The 18,852-nt window shown below is 38.3% G+C and overlaps 1 protein-coding gene across 1 annotated transcript; it reads right to left on the bottom strand.

Moving 5' to 3' along the window:
- Positions 1 to 9,289: 9,289 nt before the first annotated feature.
- gtf2e1 (general transcription factor IIE, polypeptide 1, alpha) lies at positions 9,290 to 18,772 on the bottom strand. The gene is made up of 6 exons (XM_008402972.2): positions 18,572 to 18,772; positions 17,461 to 17,756; positions 17,203 to 17,360; positions 13,284 to 13,479; positions 12,809 to 13,047; positions 9,290 to 10,437 (listed from the first exon to the last, which is right to left on the bottom strand). The coding sequence occupies exons 2-6, from the start codon at positions 17,748 to 17,750 to the stop codon at positions 9,980 to 9,982; spliced, it is 1,341 nt and encodes a 446-aa protein (XP_008401194.1). The 5' UTR covers positions 17,751 to 17,756; positions 18,572 to 18,772; the 3' UTR covers positions 9,290 to 9,979.
- Positions 18,773 to 18,852: the final 80 nt, after the last annotated feature.

Raw genomic sequence — 18,852 nt, 5'->3', positions numbered from 1 at the left:
AAATCATGGTAGAGGCAGTATCATACTTTATTTTCAGCAGAAACAGGGAAGTTGGTTTGTATGGATGTAAACATATTATCCTCTAATAAACCTTGAGATACCCAGTGGTAGCCGGACCCACTGACTTTGATGGGTGATACGAGTAAACTAATGTTTGGAAATATATAAAACATATCAGTAATAACTGCCGAGTAACTGCCTGTGTCCTAACAGGCTGAGGAAACCAGGACGAATCTCTGGGTTAATGAGACCAAGTTACAGATATGACTGAGTCACACATTAGTGGGTAATTGTCTTCCTGCGGGGCCTGAAAGTTGCGTTTTGCCAGGAGACAGAAGCAAGGCTTTTGTTTGCTGGCATAGCAACAAGTTCTAATGTTGGTCAACTAATGAAAGGCGACGTCAACGCTGAGATCTCCTGGGACTTTTCCCACAGGACAGAGAGGTGGGTGGAGAAGGAAGTGTGAAACCAGGAGTGGCAAAAAAACAATTACGCTGGAATAAGGATGCAAAGGAAAGAAGATGCAAATGCATTGCAAAGGAAATAATTTCTGCGGTTGATATTCAATGTGTAATAACTGTTTGGGATACAGTGTCATACAAAATCACTGAAACACATTGAAGTCATTTACATTTTCACAAACTGTATTTTATTTTTCTGAGATGTTGTATGACAGATCCCAACTTTTGTATAATTGATAAGCGAGAAAACAAAGATGATTTGTTTTTAAGGCTTTTGCAAAATAATTCCCAACAGTGGAATCTGCATTTGATTTCAGCCCTCCTTACCGTAATACCCCTAGATAAAATCCAGTGTAACACGCAGCTGTGAGAATTTAGTAAATGGAGTGCAAATATTCAATCGTATATATGGTTTTTTTTTTGTGTGTATTTTGTTTTGGAGAACATATTAAATAAACCTGGGTTGGGTTGGGTCTCAGGCTTTCAGCATTTTATGACATGTTAATTAAACTGACAAACTCTTAGGCTTGTTGTCATGGAAGAATGAGAAGAAGAATGAGAAGAAAGCCATTGTTAAAATAAAGTAGAAGTTAGTAGAAGCAGTGTAAAGCAAGCCATGTAGGAAACACAGCAAACATTTATATCTCCAAGATATTTGTAATTAAAGGAAAGCCCTTCTTTTTACATTTTAAATAATATAGCAAACATCCAAAAAGCAAATATATTTTACAAATATCAATTATTAAAGGCTCAAACTTTTTGTGCAACTTGGTAAATCGCATATAAAGTGAGAAGGTGAACTCTTATTTTAAGCAATTGTTGTTAAAGATGGTTGACATGCTAACATCAAATCTCAAATTTTGCACTTCATCTCATTGAAACTATTTGATCAAGGAAACTGGCAACCTCCTTTATTTTTAGATGACTATATGCKTGGTAAGTTTCATTGTGGAAATACTTATGGGTGATAATAAAGCCCACTGTTTGCATTACACTGCCATCAGGTGTGTTCATCCATGTCATGGCTTCAGCTCCATTTAAAAATGAGACAATTTCAGGCACACRTACCTCAGTGCACCGATTATTTAGCAAACTAAAATCCCAGGAGATTTTAGTTTTGTGAGCACAGCAAACACACTCAACCGCCTTTTAGACAGGAGAAAAACAACAAATTGTACGATTATGAATTATGTTATTATTGCACGGGAGGTACAGAGTTTATTGTCATGTGAGATAACTGTTGTTCCTGAAAAAGTATTTCAATAAAATATTTGGCATGTGATTCGCCACTTCACTTCAAACAATGGTATTTAAAAACCCTAGACACCTTTTTATTTCCAATATCGAAGCAAGTTTTAGGAGCAGATTAATCATTGTTATTTAGAACTGTGTGAGAATCTTCCAAAATTACAACTAATTAAAATCTATTCCATCCACGTACAGCCAAGACACATCACCAGTCCATCACAGGGSAGTGTAGAGATACACAACCATGAATGCACACACTTACAGCTAAGGACAATTTAGAGAARCCAATTAACATGACAGTCATGTTTTTGGACTGTGAGAGGAAGCCGAAGTACCCAAAGAAAACATCTACACAGAMAGATTTCAACGTAAAACACTCATGTCTGGATATTTCAATTTCACACAACAAAGGCACTGAATACAGATACTGCAGCATATTCATTCTGTGAAGTGTGAACAAAAGCAAAGGCAGAGACTTGACAGTGAGGATGGAGGCAGTTTGCTAAACCAAGGCTCATCTGGCGGAACGGGAAGGTGAAAAAGCAGGGCAGACAGGATGGGAAGGACGCAGGCGACAGGCAGGAGTCAGACAGATAACAGGCTGTGGCACCACAGCCAATCTGGCAAACACATACTGAAACCTGTCCTCCATACACCACATACTGGGAGCCTGATAAGGGACAGCTGAAGTGGATGATTGGATCACGTGACTGGACGCAGCGCAAAGCTCAGGGAGGGCAACTAGTGGGGACACACAGGATGACAAGGTCTGCAGCTTTCCACGGTCATTAAAGGGCTGATGTGTAGAGACAGTTGGAGGCTGAACRGGGGGGAAGGGGCGACGTGTCAACACAAATGACGCCAATGTTTGACTGTAGAGCCTATTAAAAACGCTGCCCACCAGCTGCTTTGACAAAACTCTGAGCTACCTTTTCCTCYTATGTCGTCTTTCTCCACTTGGTGTCGTCTGCTGTATTTTTCTTTTAATAAAGAAAATATGAGATATATAAAAAAAAAAAAAAAGGTGGATCACAAGAACGTTGTCACAAGATACCTCAGGTTCCTCATGTAGAAAGTTATGATAAAAATAAAAACGGTGTCAATTATTTAACAGAGGGACAAGCAGAGACATGCAGATGGTTTTACATGAAGCCGTCTCATCAGCACATGTTGATTGACTATGTGCCCCTGCATTCATCAGGCTGTAAACACTTGTGAGATTTCATTAGACATCATGAATTCATGTACACACTAATCAGGCAGCTCCTGCTTTCAGGATGTTGCCTATGATTTTTTTTAATTTTTGTTCAGCCTGTTGTCGGGATCTATTTTACGTGTTTGAACACAACGAATTGAACTCACAGTGAAATTCTGTCTCACCGCCCGTCAGTTCAGTAGATTGGAACATTTTGTTTCATTTTAGTCATTTAATAAGCATGAAACCACACATAAAAAAAAAAAGCAATTGAGCTGTTGCGCTCTCTTTCTTGATGAAACATGATGGTTAGCAATTTTCGAAGATAATCAGGGGAAGAGAGTGCCACATCTTGGGTCGGGCTGAACCGAACACACTCCCTCAGATGCATTACTGTCCTTGGCTAGTATGGACAAGTTCAGAGCTTCTCATGAATAAATAAGGAGATTAATGGATGTGAATCCTTCGATAAAAGGTTAACAGCCTCTAAAAAGGACAAACATTTGTTATGCTTGCGCTGCTGAAGGGTCACTGGAACCCGCAACAAACCCTCCTTTCAAAACTTGCCTTCAGATGGCGTACGTTTAATCAAAGATGTGTTATCTGCGTTGGTTTAATCTTTAGCTATGAATTCACAATGGGGCACATGTGGGCAGGAAAAACACCTTCCAGTGTAATGCTCAGAACCAAGAACCCAAAATTTCAGTCAAAGTAGAAAAAAAACAAAAGATCTTTGAGGATCAGGGTATGGGACAGGCAACCACCAGCAATGGGACAGGAACCTCTTAAAGTGTTGGAGGATGAGGAGTCCAGGTAGCACAGTGGGTAGTAACAGGTGACACATCCAGGAAGAAACAGAACTAGGAGGTCAAGGGGTTGAGGCAGGATCAGGATAGCAGGACAAGGCAAAACTTAGCTGAGGGACAGGCAAAGAGCAGTGGTCAGAGCACAGAAAAGGGTCCAACACATGCAGGCACTATGAGGCAGACAAATCCAGGGGCAAGGCAGGAGGCAGAGGTCGAAAGGCAGAAGCAAGGTCACGTCCAGAAAACAGAAGCCAGTGAAGAATCCAAGTGGGCTAAGTGAAGAATCCAAGTGGGCTAAGTGAAGAATCCAAGTGGGCTAAGTGAAGAATCCAAGTGGGCTAAGTGAAGAATCCAAGTGGGCTAGACAGGGCAGGAAAATCCAAGGGACAAAAAACGTGTTCGAGATCATGGTCAGGTCAGGAGGAAATGCTGGATGTCTACTCACACCAAGGCTTTCAAAAATCTGGCACCGTCTGCCTGCCTGAGAGCTGACTATAACTGCTGGTGAACAGGTGGAAGACATGAGCCTGATTGTGCTCCAGTGCAGCAACATGCAGGTGAACCAGATGAGCTTGATGGGAGAGGTGAGGGCTGAGGAGAAAAACAAAGCAGGTAGACGGGCCAGAAACATGACATCTAGTCACRTACTCCTCTGCTTTTACTCATCTAAAATATGGTGATCTGTTATAAGTAATGGTTTTTTTTCAAAGTTGTTAATTTGATCCAAAATGAACAACTCTGAAAAATCTGAAAAAGGGTATCTATTGTGAGATAATTACATATTCAACACATTTAAAGAAATTGGTTTGATTGTCCAGCACTAGGTCCAATTATGTTTTTTTATGCCTGCTTTCCTTGGGCTACTACATTATCAGAAAAAAGTTATATTGACTTTTGTTTCTTCACTTCTGCCACTTAACTCTGTGAATTGAAGTAACAATGTACGACTGAAGTTCCATTCTGGTCTAGAATGTCGATTCATTTCCTCAAGCTGAATTTAAGAAATGGTAGAAATCTTGATTTCTGGTCGTAAAAACAAACTTAAAATTGATCGGGTAGTCACTCTTGATGAACTGACACTGGCAGTACCAATATGAAAAACCTTGAAGTTGTTTTCAAACAAGACTTATCTGTCATTTGTCATATTAAACAAGTCACCAAAAAAGTGTATTTTTTTTCACCTTTGTAGCACCTGCAATATAAGAAACCTACTGTTTCAAAGTGATTCAGAAAAAAAGCACCAACATTTTATCAACTTGACTTTACAACTATAATGCTACATTATGTTCCAACAGCTCCTTAAAGAGATAATAGTTGGTCCAGAATGCTAATTATGTATTCATTCCAAAAATACTGCTTATAATACATAAAGTCCTCCAATGTCTAACCTCATTATTCTTAAAACAACAAATTCTTTACAAAGCCACATAAGAGCCACAGGTTTGTGAGAAAACCCCTGTGGGTTTTCAGGACCAGAATAGGACTCAAACCAAATATTATTATGGTATATTTACTCTTACACATTTTTTTATTTTTATGTATTATTTATTAAATTAAGCATCTTTTATCATGGTCACATGTCTATACTTCTAGCAGCAACAGCAGCAACTCATTGTCTTAATTCTCAGGCTTGATTTGGCATTTGCAGTCCTGCTGTGTTAAAGCTTTGTACGAATTTAGTGAGACAAAAATGGCTCAGTTTGTGTTGGTTCTGATGCAAAATTATTTGTTTTAAAGAATTTGTATTTTAGTATTGATTACATCAAAATATAGATTAGTTAAGCAACAACAGTGCAGTCAAAGGAACAACTAAAACGATTTGCTAACAAAGTACTTCATTGGATTAAGAAATTTACTGCACCACTGTGACCCCTTCAGTGAGAGGTGAGGAAAAAATGTTGAATGCAAAAGCTTCTCGGTACAGCAAAACATCTCTGCATTAATCATTTAAACAGCATGTCAAAAATAAATTCTCCCCATTGGAGCAATTACTATCAGTATGCTTTTTAAGGCTGTGTAACATTTTACTACAACTCCTCTCAGCAACAAAAGAGATAGAAGAAGATTGGACTGTTTGGGAAATTGATAGAAAATCAAAGATTTTTGTCCCCTACAGGCTTCCTTCATAAATTGCTGACTTTATCAGCTCACAAATAAAATCTTTGTTGAAAATTTAACCATAAGACTCATAGGATCACAGAATGCTGCCATACTTTAGGTGTTGTTATTTAAAACAAATCTGAAACATCCCTCTTCTGCATATCTTAAACCTTGACAGACATTTTTTATTTTATTTTTTGGTCAAATGATCCAAACTGTGCAAAGAATATTAGATGAGAAGGGGGAAAATATCATTACAATTTATGAGTGGAGGCATGGTGTAATAGCAAGCAATGCTGCTTCGTGGCAATGAGGTTCTGGGTTTAAATCTCAGCAGGCCTTTCTGCCTGGGCATGTGTGGAGGTTTTCAGTCTACAGTCCAAAACATGCATGTAGCATTAAATAGTAGAATCCAACTTCTCCTGTTGTGTATGTAAACAGCTGCTTATCTTACATCTCTCCTTGAGGAACTGGAAAACTGTATATGGTAACATGAAGAAAATAGTTAATAATTCAAAGATTAATTAAGAAATGTATGCATTGATTAGTGCTGCTATATTGGTAGAGTATTTTTTCCAGAAACATAGTTGCTAAAAGAAAGTCTTGTAATCATATACCATCTCTGCAGCATGAACAGTGAAGCAGAAAGCCACTTTACATCAGGTTAAAAAGTCAATGTGTATGCATGCTTGTATTATTATTGTTGCATGTTAGCATTCAGTTATTATTCCTTGATTAACATACAGGTTTCAGAAACATTCTTTGTTTTTGAAGCTAAGCTGCATGGTGGATTAATTGTTGCCTTGCAAGAAGGTCCAGGATTCAAACTCTGGCCTGGCAAATTGTTCCGTAAAACATTTCAAAACTTTTATCAAGCAAATATTTCCCTGACATCAAACAGCAAGGGTGTTTTGCCACTTCAGCACCATATATCTGACAACACCAARCCTTTCCTCAACASCCAGAGCAAGAATGAAARAGGGAAAGCTGAAAAAAAGCCTAATCCAAAAAAATGACCCTCACTTCTCTATTCTAAATYTTACTGTGATGTAAAATTTTTKAACTTGGCCACTTGACTAAAAAAAGTAAGGGATCAAAGGAGATTGCTGTGGCTGAGTGACAGACTGACAAACGGGGTCGATTATTAAGTCGTTAATCTTTGGGCTTCATTAGATCAAGAGTGACAGACACCTGCAGTCAATCAATCTTTATGTAATCTTCTCAAACAAACCTTGTGAGGCATCACTCGTTACAGTCTGCCTCTGTGTGCCTCCTCCCCACACTCACACAAACCAGTCAGATCCTACGGTGTTCCTCATTCAGACCCAGTTAAATGTGATTTTGTTATTCAGTTTGTGAATGTTAACCCTGAGTACCTCTTTTTTACATAAAAAAAGGAAATCAAGTCATGTACAAAAAAAAAAAGTCAGGACCCAAGGTTTGGGTTCTAAACTCAGTCATCCATGTTCTAACTTATTAAAACACAAACCCACCTGTTCTTTCAGGTACTATGACTTTTTGCAGCTTTGTGGATTCCCCTCTGAGTTCTTTTTCACCCACCCTGTGACCCAGACCTGCTTTGGTAGATCAATGGAACAGCGTGGGCTCAGCTTTTTAATTGAGCTGTCCTGAAGGGCAGGGGATGTTTTAATGAGCCCTGGTCCTGTTTTCATCCTGACCTTTGAGGTTCTTCTCTACAGGTGTCCATCCTCTAACTTAAAAAGAATGTATGGGCTTGTAGGGTTACCCCAGAGGTTTTTACCTCACCACAGTCCTCTGCAAAGGATGACATTTTCAACTTGAATTTAATATGTACCAAACGCTTTTTTTTATGTTATTGTGATTACATACTAGACACATTTTGATGTATGTTTCATCAGTGTGAAAAGGAATAGAATCTTAGTCAAAAATATTAACAGGTCAGAACAGTGCAGTTTCCTTTCAACATAAACTGTTTGACTGCATTCTTCTTATCGAAAGCATTAAAGTACTTAAAATATAAAGCAAGACTTATTGACATTATTAAATAAAGTGGAGTCTTGTTTGAAATATCCAAAGATGGAAATATACTGACTCCTGAAAAGTTTAACAAATAAACAGCTTATTAGAATAAAATAATTATTTCTTAGAATAAATCTAAGATATTAAATTGATGTTTTCGTCTATGACCTTTGTGTTTTACGTTTTGGTCAGTTTGCTGATTGGTTGGCTGAGTGGTGTGGCTGCACGTTCAGGATTGGCTGTTTAACAAAACCTCCTTCAAGCTTGGAGTTTGCCCTCCAATCAGTGAYCATGCAKGTGTCTTCAAAATTATGGTTGTTTGAAATTGGCAACCTCTTCTACYTCAAACCTCAACRAAACTGTCAAGATCTTCAACTCGTACTACAATACACAAAATTCTGTTTAGAAAATTAACTGTAATAAACTGTAAATTGTCATGAACCAATATTACATGTAACACGTGATCAAATCCTCTCYTCCTCTTGCAACACAGAGGGCAAGATGGAAATAAATACTGGTTAATAATATAGGCATAAAATCAATATCTTGTGCATCTCTAATTGCTACAGGTTTAAATGTTTGCGACTTTTGAGAAGGGTTCCAGACTRCTGTCTGGAATATAATGCATTTCTCCCTACAAACAAGTTTTAAAACTTAGTCCATTTGATTTTCAAAAACAATTAATTAAAGCATATTTCTGTAATTAACATTAAGGGTAAAATTTGACCTTAACAGTCAAATTCAGTGAAAGTCTAATTTGGCTGCATTTGAACMATTAGCGTTTTGCTGCAGTGTGATGACAGAGCATAAATTATTACCCCTTTTTAATCTACTCGCATATCTAAAAACAACATTGGAATTAACAGAAGTATAAATAAACAAAGATTTAACTCTCATGCATTCCAACAATTTCCATTATATCTACATTCAGAGGAAAAATATTTWAAAAATGTCACTTTAAAAAAAAGATACTGCAAAGACAGAATATTAATACAGTTGGTAACGTGACAAGTGTAACATTGGCATATCTTTATGCAAATACAAGAGCCTTGTCAGAATGTAGGCCTTGGCTTGGAGGTGACATTTCTCTCTGTGTGAGTGGGTCACTTCATGCCGCAGGACGCCGTGGTTACACTAGAGCAGTGATTACAAAGCAAATTTCACATCATCTTCAGGAATCTGATCTGACAAGTAAGAAAAGGAATGACTGGAAGGTTTCTCTGAGCTGAACGAAATTAAACAAATCTTTACTTTTCTACCCTTTACATCCATTAAGGCGGGTCTCCACAGCAGGAAACGGGTGAGATTTTTCCTCCTCCTGCACTTCCAATGCATTAACTGGGTTAAAATTAAATGACCAGGGTAGAACTTTACCATTTAAAAATTGTGGGTGTGGAGGTTGTGGACCTTGTCTAATAATTGCGCAACACCTGCAAACATCACATTTGATTTATAGTAACAAGATAAGGACACATTCAGCCAGGGTAGCAGTAATATTTTATTACAGATATCTCAAAGTTACAAATGTTTCACTGTTACCCACAAATTGTTTTAACCAAAAGCACCTTCTCTTTCTCTGTATTTTGCCTGAGATGAGAATTCAGACCRAGCCTGTTGAATTGTAGAATATTCTGACTCAACATCATMTGAACAGGCAGGATAATGAAAGCTGCAGTCGCTCGCKCAGTGTTTCAGTGTCCAACCCCCGCACTGTGAAGTGCTCAGATATCTTTCACCAGTTCTCACGCAATCAATGCAATTATGCCCATTCAACAAAACTGACTGGAGGCATGAGATAGATGCCGGTGTGTGTAGACAGCTGCATCGATTAAAGCAAATGTTGCGTCCCTTTTGTCCGGTAAATGAAAGAACAATGGCGAAAACATTCCTGGTAAAGCTGAACTGTTTAATTTTGAAYTGAAGCAAACAATAGTGGTAAAAAAGAGAGCGCAGCTGGCAGAYGGAAATTTGTTGTCGTTTGGTGACTTTTGAAAATACTTCAAATAGAAATACTACAAATATGACCGGTGGAAAAAAAAATACTGGCAAACCAAACATTTTCTGAAGTTTATGGAGCAGCATCCTGTTTCCTCTCCAGTTGTCCACTGACAGTGTAAGACAGCAGAAGCATCAGTCAATGAATGGAACTTAAAAGTATCTAAAGTTCTTCAGAAGAACATATCCTGGAAGAGGTTTTGTCCCATCTCAATGTAAGCCTCCTTTTCCTGCATAGACATCTGCTCCACCAGCTCCGGCCTCTGGCTCACCTCTCTGTATGAGAACTGCCGACCCCCCACCATCACCATCGGCTCATCCCCCACCTCCTCAAAGTCGTCGTCGTCCTCTTCTTCGACCTCTTCAGCGGCGCGATGCTGAGAGGCTGTGGCAGTGGTGGGGCCCGAGGGGAGTTCGTCCTCTGATTCACTGGTGTCGCTCTCTGAGTCACTGGCGTTAGCTGTGGCGGAGGCAAGACCCCTGGCAGCTGCGCTCGCTCCACCCACACCTGCTCCCGCGACGGCTCTCTTCTCGTGGATGAGCAGGGCGCGCATCACTTCCTCGTTTTCGTCCGCCTGGCCTGCCCCTTGACCGGCTGTGCCGTCCTGAGCTCCGGCTGCGATGTCGCCACCTGCGGAAGAAACATTTTTCATTTGGAAAAAAGATTTCCCCAAGAAAAATAAACCTCACTCAATGGCTTAGCTTCAAAATACATGAAAGATGTGTTGTTATTGTATCAGCCTTCCAGACCACTCAGGTCTTGAGGTTGTAGTCTGATCTGAATCTGCAAAATCTGAACCAAACATGGACCACAAACTGCAAAGCTGCCAACAGACTGAGCTCCTTTAAATCATCCATCGGTTTAGAGTAGCAAGTGGAACATTGATCAACGAAAGCAGAATGTTTATCGGTGTTAATAATTGGTTACTTTATTATGTTTTTAGGGTGTAGAGCTCTTTGAACTGCCTTGTAGATTAATTGGGTTATGAGAATAAACTTGATTTCGACATTAAGATTTAGGAAAGCGTTACAAAYAAAAATGAAATACGCAGCAAAGTATTTATAACAAATCACTGACCAGTCATGCATTTTCTTTCAAATTGAACCAAGTTCCTTGTCCTCCTCTGTCATCAACAAGGGGAAGGTTTTTAAACCGAATCAGAACTCTACCTTACTGAAAGGATGTTTGTCATTTGCACAAGAAAGGATCCTCTTGATGACAGAATCCTCRCTCAAACTAATCAAGGCTGATTATTTCAATTGAGCAATTATGCCACAATAGATGTCTGACCAGGTCTGATTGCCACAGGCGCTTGTTTGGAGAAACAAAGTCAGCGTGTGATCGTTCACTGAAGCCCCAACGCTGGAAGAGGAAGACAACCTTAGTTAACAATTATCTGTCTTCACTTCCCGTCCCTTTAGTTTGACTGAAAGTTTAGATTGGTGCTGGCAGCATCATGCTGCAGGGACACGTTTCTTCAGCAGAGACAGAGAAGCTGGTCAGAGTTGATGAGAAGATTACTGGTAGTGAATACAGAGCAATCCTGGAAGACAACCTGTAAGTGACTGCAGAAAAGAAACTAAAATAAAATAAAAAATGCATCCCCCAGCAGGACAATGAACCAGGGCTGAAACAAATAATCGGATTAATCATGATTAGTTGACTATTGAAGTAATTGTCAATTAATTTGGTAGTGTATTAATCAAAATAGGTCATTTGCTTAAAGAACAACATACTCAGAGCAGTAATTAATCCAAAACTGTAAAAAAAGATATATAATTTTTGCATTTAAGGTAAAAAAAAAATTCTTTCTCACTCTTCAAGTGGTATAATTTCAGCTTCACTAACTTCAGATTWTGTAAAACTGAATAATGATTGCTATCCAATCATTAATACACAAAACAGTCGTCTGATGTTGGGTCTAGCAGAAACAGCAGAGCTTTTCACATGTTGATGTTAAACGTATTTTTATTTAGCTGCAGATGCATCCTCTGCTACAAATGATCAAGCACGCTCAAAGGAATGATCTCATTGCATTTTAGGCAACATGTTTGTTTTCTTATCTGAAAAAGGAAATTAATTATTTATGTTTTTTATGTTTTTCTAATGTTGTTTAAAATAAGCTTAAGAGGTTACATGAAAAATTTGCAGAATGCCAATTCTTTTTAATCCGATTCATTTTCAGAATAATCAATAGAATATTTGATTGCTAAAATAATCAGTTTCTTACATTGAACCTAAACATATAGCTGGCAATTTAAAATTCAGGTTCACAGAAAAATGGGAACAAATAAACCGTTTATTGCCATTTTATATCAGGATTCTGTGAAGTTAATTCATGAGCAAAAAAAGCCATGAAAGAAGGTTTTCAATAAAGAATATGTTTCAAATCTGACATATTTKGGGGRRAAAAAAGCCTTTTATAGTTCACCAACATAAAACCATGGCAGCACAGTTAAATAAATGAAGTCATTCCAGGGCCCATTAGTTGAATTTCGATTTCTCAGAGGCATTATCAGGGGATTAGGACCAAAATGCCTCTGGACCCAACTAATTAGACTTGCAACCAGTAAGAGCAACACAACACGTGATGTAGATCTGGGCCATTTGGCAGCCGCCCACTTATCTGCTCTGACTTGGGGTAGAGAAACCTTGGCCCCACTACATCAACAGCAGTGACTGACTGACTTGAGGAAGGCTCAGTGGATTTATGTTGGACCAGAAGGACGTCTGAAGTCCAATTTGCCAGAACAAATAAAGCTAAGGTTGGTCAATCCCCTGATCCTCAGTTTTGCTATAAAACCCTCTTCTCTCCTCCACTCACTGAAGAGACAAACCAGAGAACCGGAACAACAACAAAAAACAAAAAAAAAAAAAGAAGGAGAAACTGTATCCTTTATGACTCTATAAGCTAAAGCTAAAAGAAAAATGCTAACTTTTTTCTGAACAGAGAGAAAGCTCGGCACAGAAGAATGTTTCACGTAAAGGAGAATTCACTCACGGCTCTTGAGAGCATCCGGCTCGTTGTAAGCCCCCTGCACCGTGCTCTGCGTCAGCCAAACGGGCCGCTCCTTGGGGGGCTTGCCCTCATTGACCTGCCTCTTTTGGTCATCCTGCTCCTCCATGCTGATAACCACATTCTGGATGTACAAATCAGCGTAGGCTGATCCTTTATTAGACCAGGCTTCGCGGTGTGGCCCGCCTGCAGCATTTCCTGCAGCAGCTGCAGCTCGTTCACGGCTAAAGAAAAAGAAGAATGCAATTTCAAAAAGCAAAATAAAAAAAAACCCAATAAGATTAGGGAAACAATGACACATCTGAGCTAACCTTTAGAATAAAACAAGTACTGACAATAAAATGTAAACATAAAAGCCATTTCCATTTCTGCAGATGAATAAACACAAAGGTGAGCTRCAATCCACTTCCTGACTGAGGCGGTAAGTGGTGTGTTGCTGTGAGACTTGTTTCGAACGGACCTCTGCTTGAGAGCGGGGATCTCGGTGGGCTCCGGCTCCAGCAGGTCATGGGACAAGTTAATATCTTCGGTTTCGCGTAGGAGTGCGTAGATGGGCTCGATTTGCTCATTAAAGCGGGCCACAAGTGTCCTGGCATCAGGGCAGACCGATTCATCTTCTTCTACCTCAGTCTGACAAAAGGTGCAGCGAAACGTAGCTGCAGGGAAGCAAAGAACTCAGAGTGAAGCAGAAAACAGAATTAAAACAAGAAATTGCTTTTCATGGAAGCCACTGTAACAGGCTAACTTAATAAGAAATATGTTCTTCTGACCATCTAACTGATGCATGACAATGTGCTTGGCATTATAGGTGTGTCCATTGTACATAAAGTGCAGATGTTTCATTACTTAAAACACACATGGCGCTTTTCTGGGATCTAACATAGATGAGCATGCTGTTTTTATGCAAATAGCTATGAAAAAAAAAAGAATCTTACATAAAAACATACCAAAACYGAAACACCTAAAACAAGAGCAATAATTAGAGATGTCCCCAGTTTTGCAAGTGAATCTTTCTTTTTTGTCCAATGGGTTTCTGATTTGCCCATTTATTGGTCTGCAGTGATCATCAGAAAYGATATTGATGTTTTTTCCAAGGCTACTTGGTTTTTTTGCACGGTGACGACCTAATTTATTGTAAGCATTACCATCTCTGGGTAGTTCTCAGGTCAGCCTACCTTAACCCTGACAATGCCAAAAAAAAAACAAAACAATGTTTCCAAATCCAGCGCATTCAACGACATGCAGAGATTGAAAGTCCAAAAGTAGTTTTGCTGTAAAACACTCAGACTTTCTGTAGACTCCAGGTCAATTAGCTTCTATGCCATTTAATTTTGACAGAGTCCCAAAGGAAAGTGTGATTAATTRTCCTGCTCCTTTTCTGAACAGAAAAACTGCTAAATGGAATAGGACTGAAATGACCACACCTGCTAAAATCTAAATTTCTGTTCAGCTACCAGCATGAAAWATCTAGTATCACTCCATAACAATGAAAGRTTTTATTCATATAGGTTCTTCAGGGTTCATTGGTGCATCTTTAGCAAAAATGTAGAGAGTAATCTCGTCACTGGTTCAGTATTTTACCAAATATAGGAAATAGCTAAAAAATCTCAGTGTTTTAGAAGGGATTCTGAAAATGCCAGGTGACCCATCACTGCAGCACCTATGAAACAGGTCTAGGAAGAATGAGCATGGAGAATCTCTACTCCAAAAAGTCTCCAAGCTCTGTTTGTAGAGTTACAAACTATATTTTGCCATTCGTTTCTCTGCACAACAAAAACTGAATTTAAATTGCTTTCTGTGTGTGCTCTGACTTGGTGGAAATCGCACACTAGCAGGTAAACACTAACTCACCCTTGACTGTGAAGACAATGTGTAGAGAAAATACACGGCAGGTAACCTAGGTAACCATTTTTTTTATTTTTTTTTTTCCCCAGAGTGGATTTTTTTGTTGGACGGGAGGGGGTAATAATTTTAAAAACATTAAATTATATTTCTGAGGGCTGTTGGAAATTGGATGCAGTGCACCTCACCCCTTGCCTCCAAACAGTAAGAGAAGGATGTGTCTGACCATCTGCTTCTCTTCCTGATCTGTTTCAATAATTGGAGGCATTCCAACATTAGCACAGACCTTMTGTCTGCTTTTAGGCCTTTGTGTGCATCAGGGATGGAGCAAAACAAAGRATGCATGCTCATTTTGGGCTTGAGGCASAGAGAAAAATGACTGCTTCAACAAATAAGTAGAAAAAAACTRTTGTTAATGACCGGGTGGATGTCTATAAATGTGATTACTTCCTGTCATGATGTCAAAACCAAAGAAGCAGCTGCAAAAYGGTAAAGATGCTGATATTTCTCTAAGTTGAATAAAAAAGAAATAATCTAAAAGGAGGCAACTGACAAGGAAAGGGAAAAAAGAAAAGATGTGTTTTGCTCAAGCTGCAGGGTTCTGGCTCTTCTCTRAGGGTCAGGCTGAGATTGAACTGAAAGTCCAGCACTGTCATTTCCTATCCCTATGGGATCCCACTGAGTGTTGCTGGCCCCACAGAGGCTACCAGTCCATCCGACTATTATGAGATCTGGCTACTTGATTTTAAACAGCTTCCCTTTSGGTGGTAGAATAACTTCTCTTTACAACAATAACTAATTCAGAAAATGCTCAAAAATTGAGAGGATGCTGTAGGATAAAAATTAGTCTTCACATGACGGTTAAGAAGGAAAAGTGAATCTTGTGTTCACCCTCTGCAGAAATGCATGCTGTTACTTTTAGAAAGATAGTTGATGTGTTCATAATTTTCACAGTTAAATCGTTTTGCTGGCTGAAAAGCCATGGTGAGGTTCAGTTTGAAATGTTTGGAACTCATTATATGTTTCCTTTTGTCTGTGTGTTTCTTCCTTATTTGACACAGGAGCTGTAAAATGTGAATTCTAATGTGGTTTAATCTAAAGTAATATTTAGTTTTATGCATTCGTGTTTTTCATTTTTGCTAATATTTTGTTGACTTTCTTCAGGAGTATCTGGTATAATGTGATTTATCATTTGTCACATTTCACCGTGAAATAATTTGACTGCTACTCTTTCTGAAAATAATTTGGCATCAAGGGAAAGGGGTGGACATATGGCCAACACCAGGAAATTAGATTTGTCTAATATTAAGCAGCTGATAATTGTATTTGCTTTGAATTTAATACAGTGTGTCATTTCAACAATAATGCAAATTGGCAGCATATCTGGAAGGCGTACTGGGTTCTTTGCAGAAGGTTTTATGGGCAACGAGCAGCTCTAATGAATAACTACATTCATAAACCTTTTCTTGGATTTGTTCAATCATAGATACTTTAGAGAAGAATTGTCTCTGGGATGTATTCAAGAAATGTACCTTCAACCTGCCTGGTATAAAGAAATCTGAAAAAAAAAACAAAAAAAAAACTTAACACTGCCATATGACTGGAAATCTGAGACTGCTAGAAAATCTAAGTGTGAAGCTTTATGGGCAAAATCCAATTTCAACAGAAACAATACAACTTAAAAAAATAAGACATGGTAATTTAAAAAAAAGATACATAAATAAATACTGTGTAATTGTCCAATGAACTTAAGTCTGATATTTTCATAATTTTTGCTTGTGCAGTCTTATACAGATAAATAGAAGAATTTTAAAAACACATGTTTTAACAGGACATTTTTGAAGAAGATTTGTGTGCACATCATGTTCTGGAGAGGATTCCATCCCTCAAATCCCCACAGCTGCAACATTCAGTGACCCTCGATTATTTCCGTCCATATAATTGATTGTAGGAAAGAGGAGTGGGCAGCATGACTGGACAAACTGTAATTTATTTATTTATTGTTTGAAACAACCTTGGATGAAGTGAAAAATATTTGATATCAACAAATATCCATAACATGGGATCTGTGAAATAGTTTGACCTGATCTGTGTTGGAGGACTTGGCGATGAGCCACTCAGTAAGCAGGAACTAAGCAATAATGTACAGAAAATATACTGAAAAGAATAGTGTGGTTTCATGGATTTATCTCTAAAAGAGTTCCTAGCCATTTAAATATGATTAAACATTTTAATGTAAGAAATGCATTAGTACAATCCATTTTTCAACATGTGCTTTCACTGCCATCTAGAGGTAAATTAAAGCTGCATGAGACAAACAAAAAACTGTGAATTAATCAATTTTGATGGTGTGTCTTTGGGCATAGATCTCTTATAGTACCAATTATTTAAAATGTATGTAATAGGAATACAAAATGGTGCATGAGATTTTGATATCTGTGTTTCCCCAAAACTGTCCAACTACTTTTGCCTTTTTAAGTGTAATAAGAAAAAGGCAGGAAGTGTTTCAGGAAAACTGCTTTGTGTCAAGTATTTACCAGTCATGTGATCAAAAAGCTGATTGGCCTCCAGGTCAGTGAAAGTGGAGAAGCAGCAGGGGCACCTGAAGGAGGCGCGGCTGGTGGAGTCCCGTTCGTCTGTCTCAATGCGCCGCCGCATGTGATCCAATTTGTACTTCACGACGTTAACCAGCACTCTAAAACAAAAAGAAAGCATTTTTTGGAATTTATGTGCAATTAAATGCATCTTAGCTATACTGCAGAGTGAAATCCATGAATAAATAAATATAAACCAACCTGTAGTTAATGAAATAGTAGTTGTGACGTGTTGTCTTCCCATCAGGGGCCGTCTCCACTCTCATACGGCACTTGACAAACTTGTCCGCCTTCAAGGTGTTGAGCACAGAGCGTAGCTGTTTCCGGTCGAACTTCAGCAGCTCCAGCATGTCCTCTTCTCGGACACATGGGTTACGTATCAGCACGTCCAGAGCCAAGGCATGTTCCACTCCATAAAAACCCCTTACAACCTGCTTAGCCAGCCGCTTCAGAGACGCAGGGACTTCGGTTAGTACCTCAGGTTCAATCATTTTTAGCTGTGGAGAAAGAAACATAACTATAAAAAAGTTCAGACCCATCTAATAAAATAAAAAAGGAAAAAAGGAAACACGATTAATAAAAAAAGATCTTTGAAGAATAAATGCTTAAGCATGATTTATTTTCTTTCCATTTTTATCAATAACTAGAAATTACAAAAATCTGAATTCATACTGTAAATTGTACGGCTTTGGAAGTACACTGGAGAATTGGAATACTGTTTATAAAATTTATTTTATCCATGTTCATATCTTTATAAAGTAAATTTAAGCAATCAATATCTGGTTTTAAATGTTATGACCTTTTGTTTTTTTTTTTCACTTAAAAACATACAACTTACACTTCCGCAGGTTTCATTTACTCATGTGACGTTTTGTTTTTAATTCGAGAGGGAAAAATCGTATGTAATAGTAAAGGTGCTTCAATGAAGTTCAGAATTTGAAGGAGTAATGAATACCGGAGACTGCAAAAACACAATAAGGGGGAAAAACTGCCAGCAGAGAAGATTGGATATTTTGACCAACTTATTTACAGATTCAGTTTCTAAACATACACAAAAATGATGGCTAATTTTATACAGACAATACAAGAAACAAAGTCATTCAAATTTACCTGAGCATCATTTAAGCTAAGTAATAAAAAAGAACAAACATTTGTAGGAATTTGGTCGAGATGTTCGTCTTTAAATAACAAGCCCTTGATAACATAGTCTTTACACACAACAGTTTGCTTATAAATATCTATACATATTTAAACAAGCTATAAGAGTTTACCTCATGGTAACTACATTTCTAAAAGTTCGTTAGCCTCTTACCCGTTACTCTTCCTGTTTCACCAGTAACACAGGTCGAAACGCTAATTTAAGCCATTTGAGATTAAAGTTACTCGATCATATCGTCAGACAAAAACGTTTTAATCAGTCAGCATTCTTCTACACTTCCGAATGTTTCAGTTGCTAAGTTTAGCTAATGTGCTGCAAGAATTATCCTGAGAGGGTAACTCCGGAAGTAAAAATATAGACCTGCTCTTACTAAATTCCTATTGGGCAGAAATGGCACTGGGCGGAAAGGTCTTTTAGAATTAACCAATCAGCGT

The sequence above is a fragment of the Poecilia reticulata genome, linkage group LG2, assembly GCF_000633615.1.
Source record: "Poecilia reticulata strain Guanapo linkage group LG2, Guppy_female_1.0+MT, whole genome shotgun sequence".
Taxonomy (NCBI): Eukaryota; Metazoa; Chordata; class Actinopteri; order Cyprinodontiformes; family Poeciliidae; genus Poecilia; species Poecilia reticulata.
The sequence above is the reverse complement of the archived record's forward strand: the minus strand, read 5'-3'. Positions and strand labels throughout refer to the sequence as shown.

Coding starts and splice junctions, on each gene's coding strand:
- gtf2e1 (XM_008402972.2), bottom strand. CDS start 17,750: ATGATTGAACCTGAGGTACTAACCGAAGTCCCTGCGTCTCTGAAGCGG. Junction 17,361..17,460: donor TACTATTTCATTAACTACAG/GTTGGTTTATAT, acceptor TTTTTGTTTTAG/AGTGCTGGTTAACGTCGTGA. Junction 10,438..12,808: donor GCCGGATGCTCTCAAGAGCC/GTGAGTGAATTC, acceptor TTTCTTCCGCAG/GTGGCGACATCGCAGCCGGA.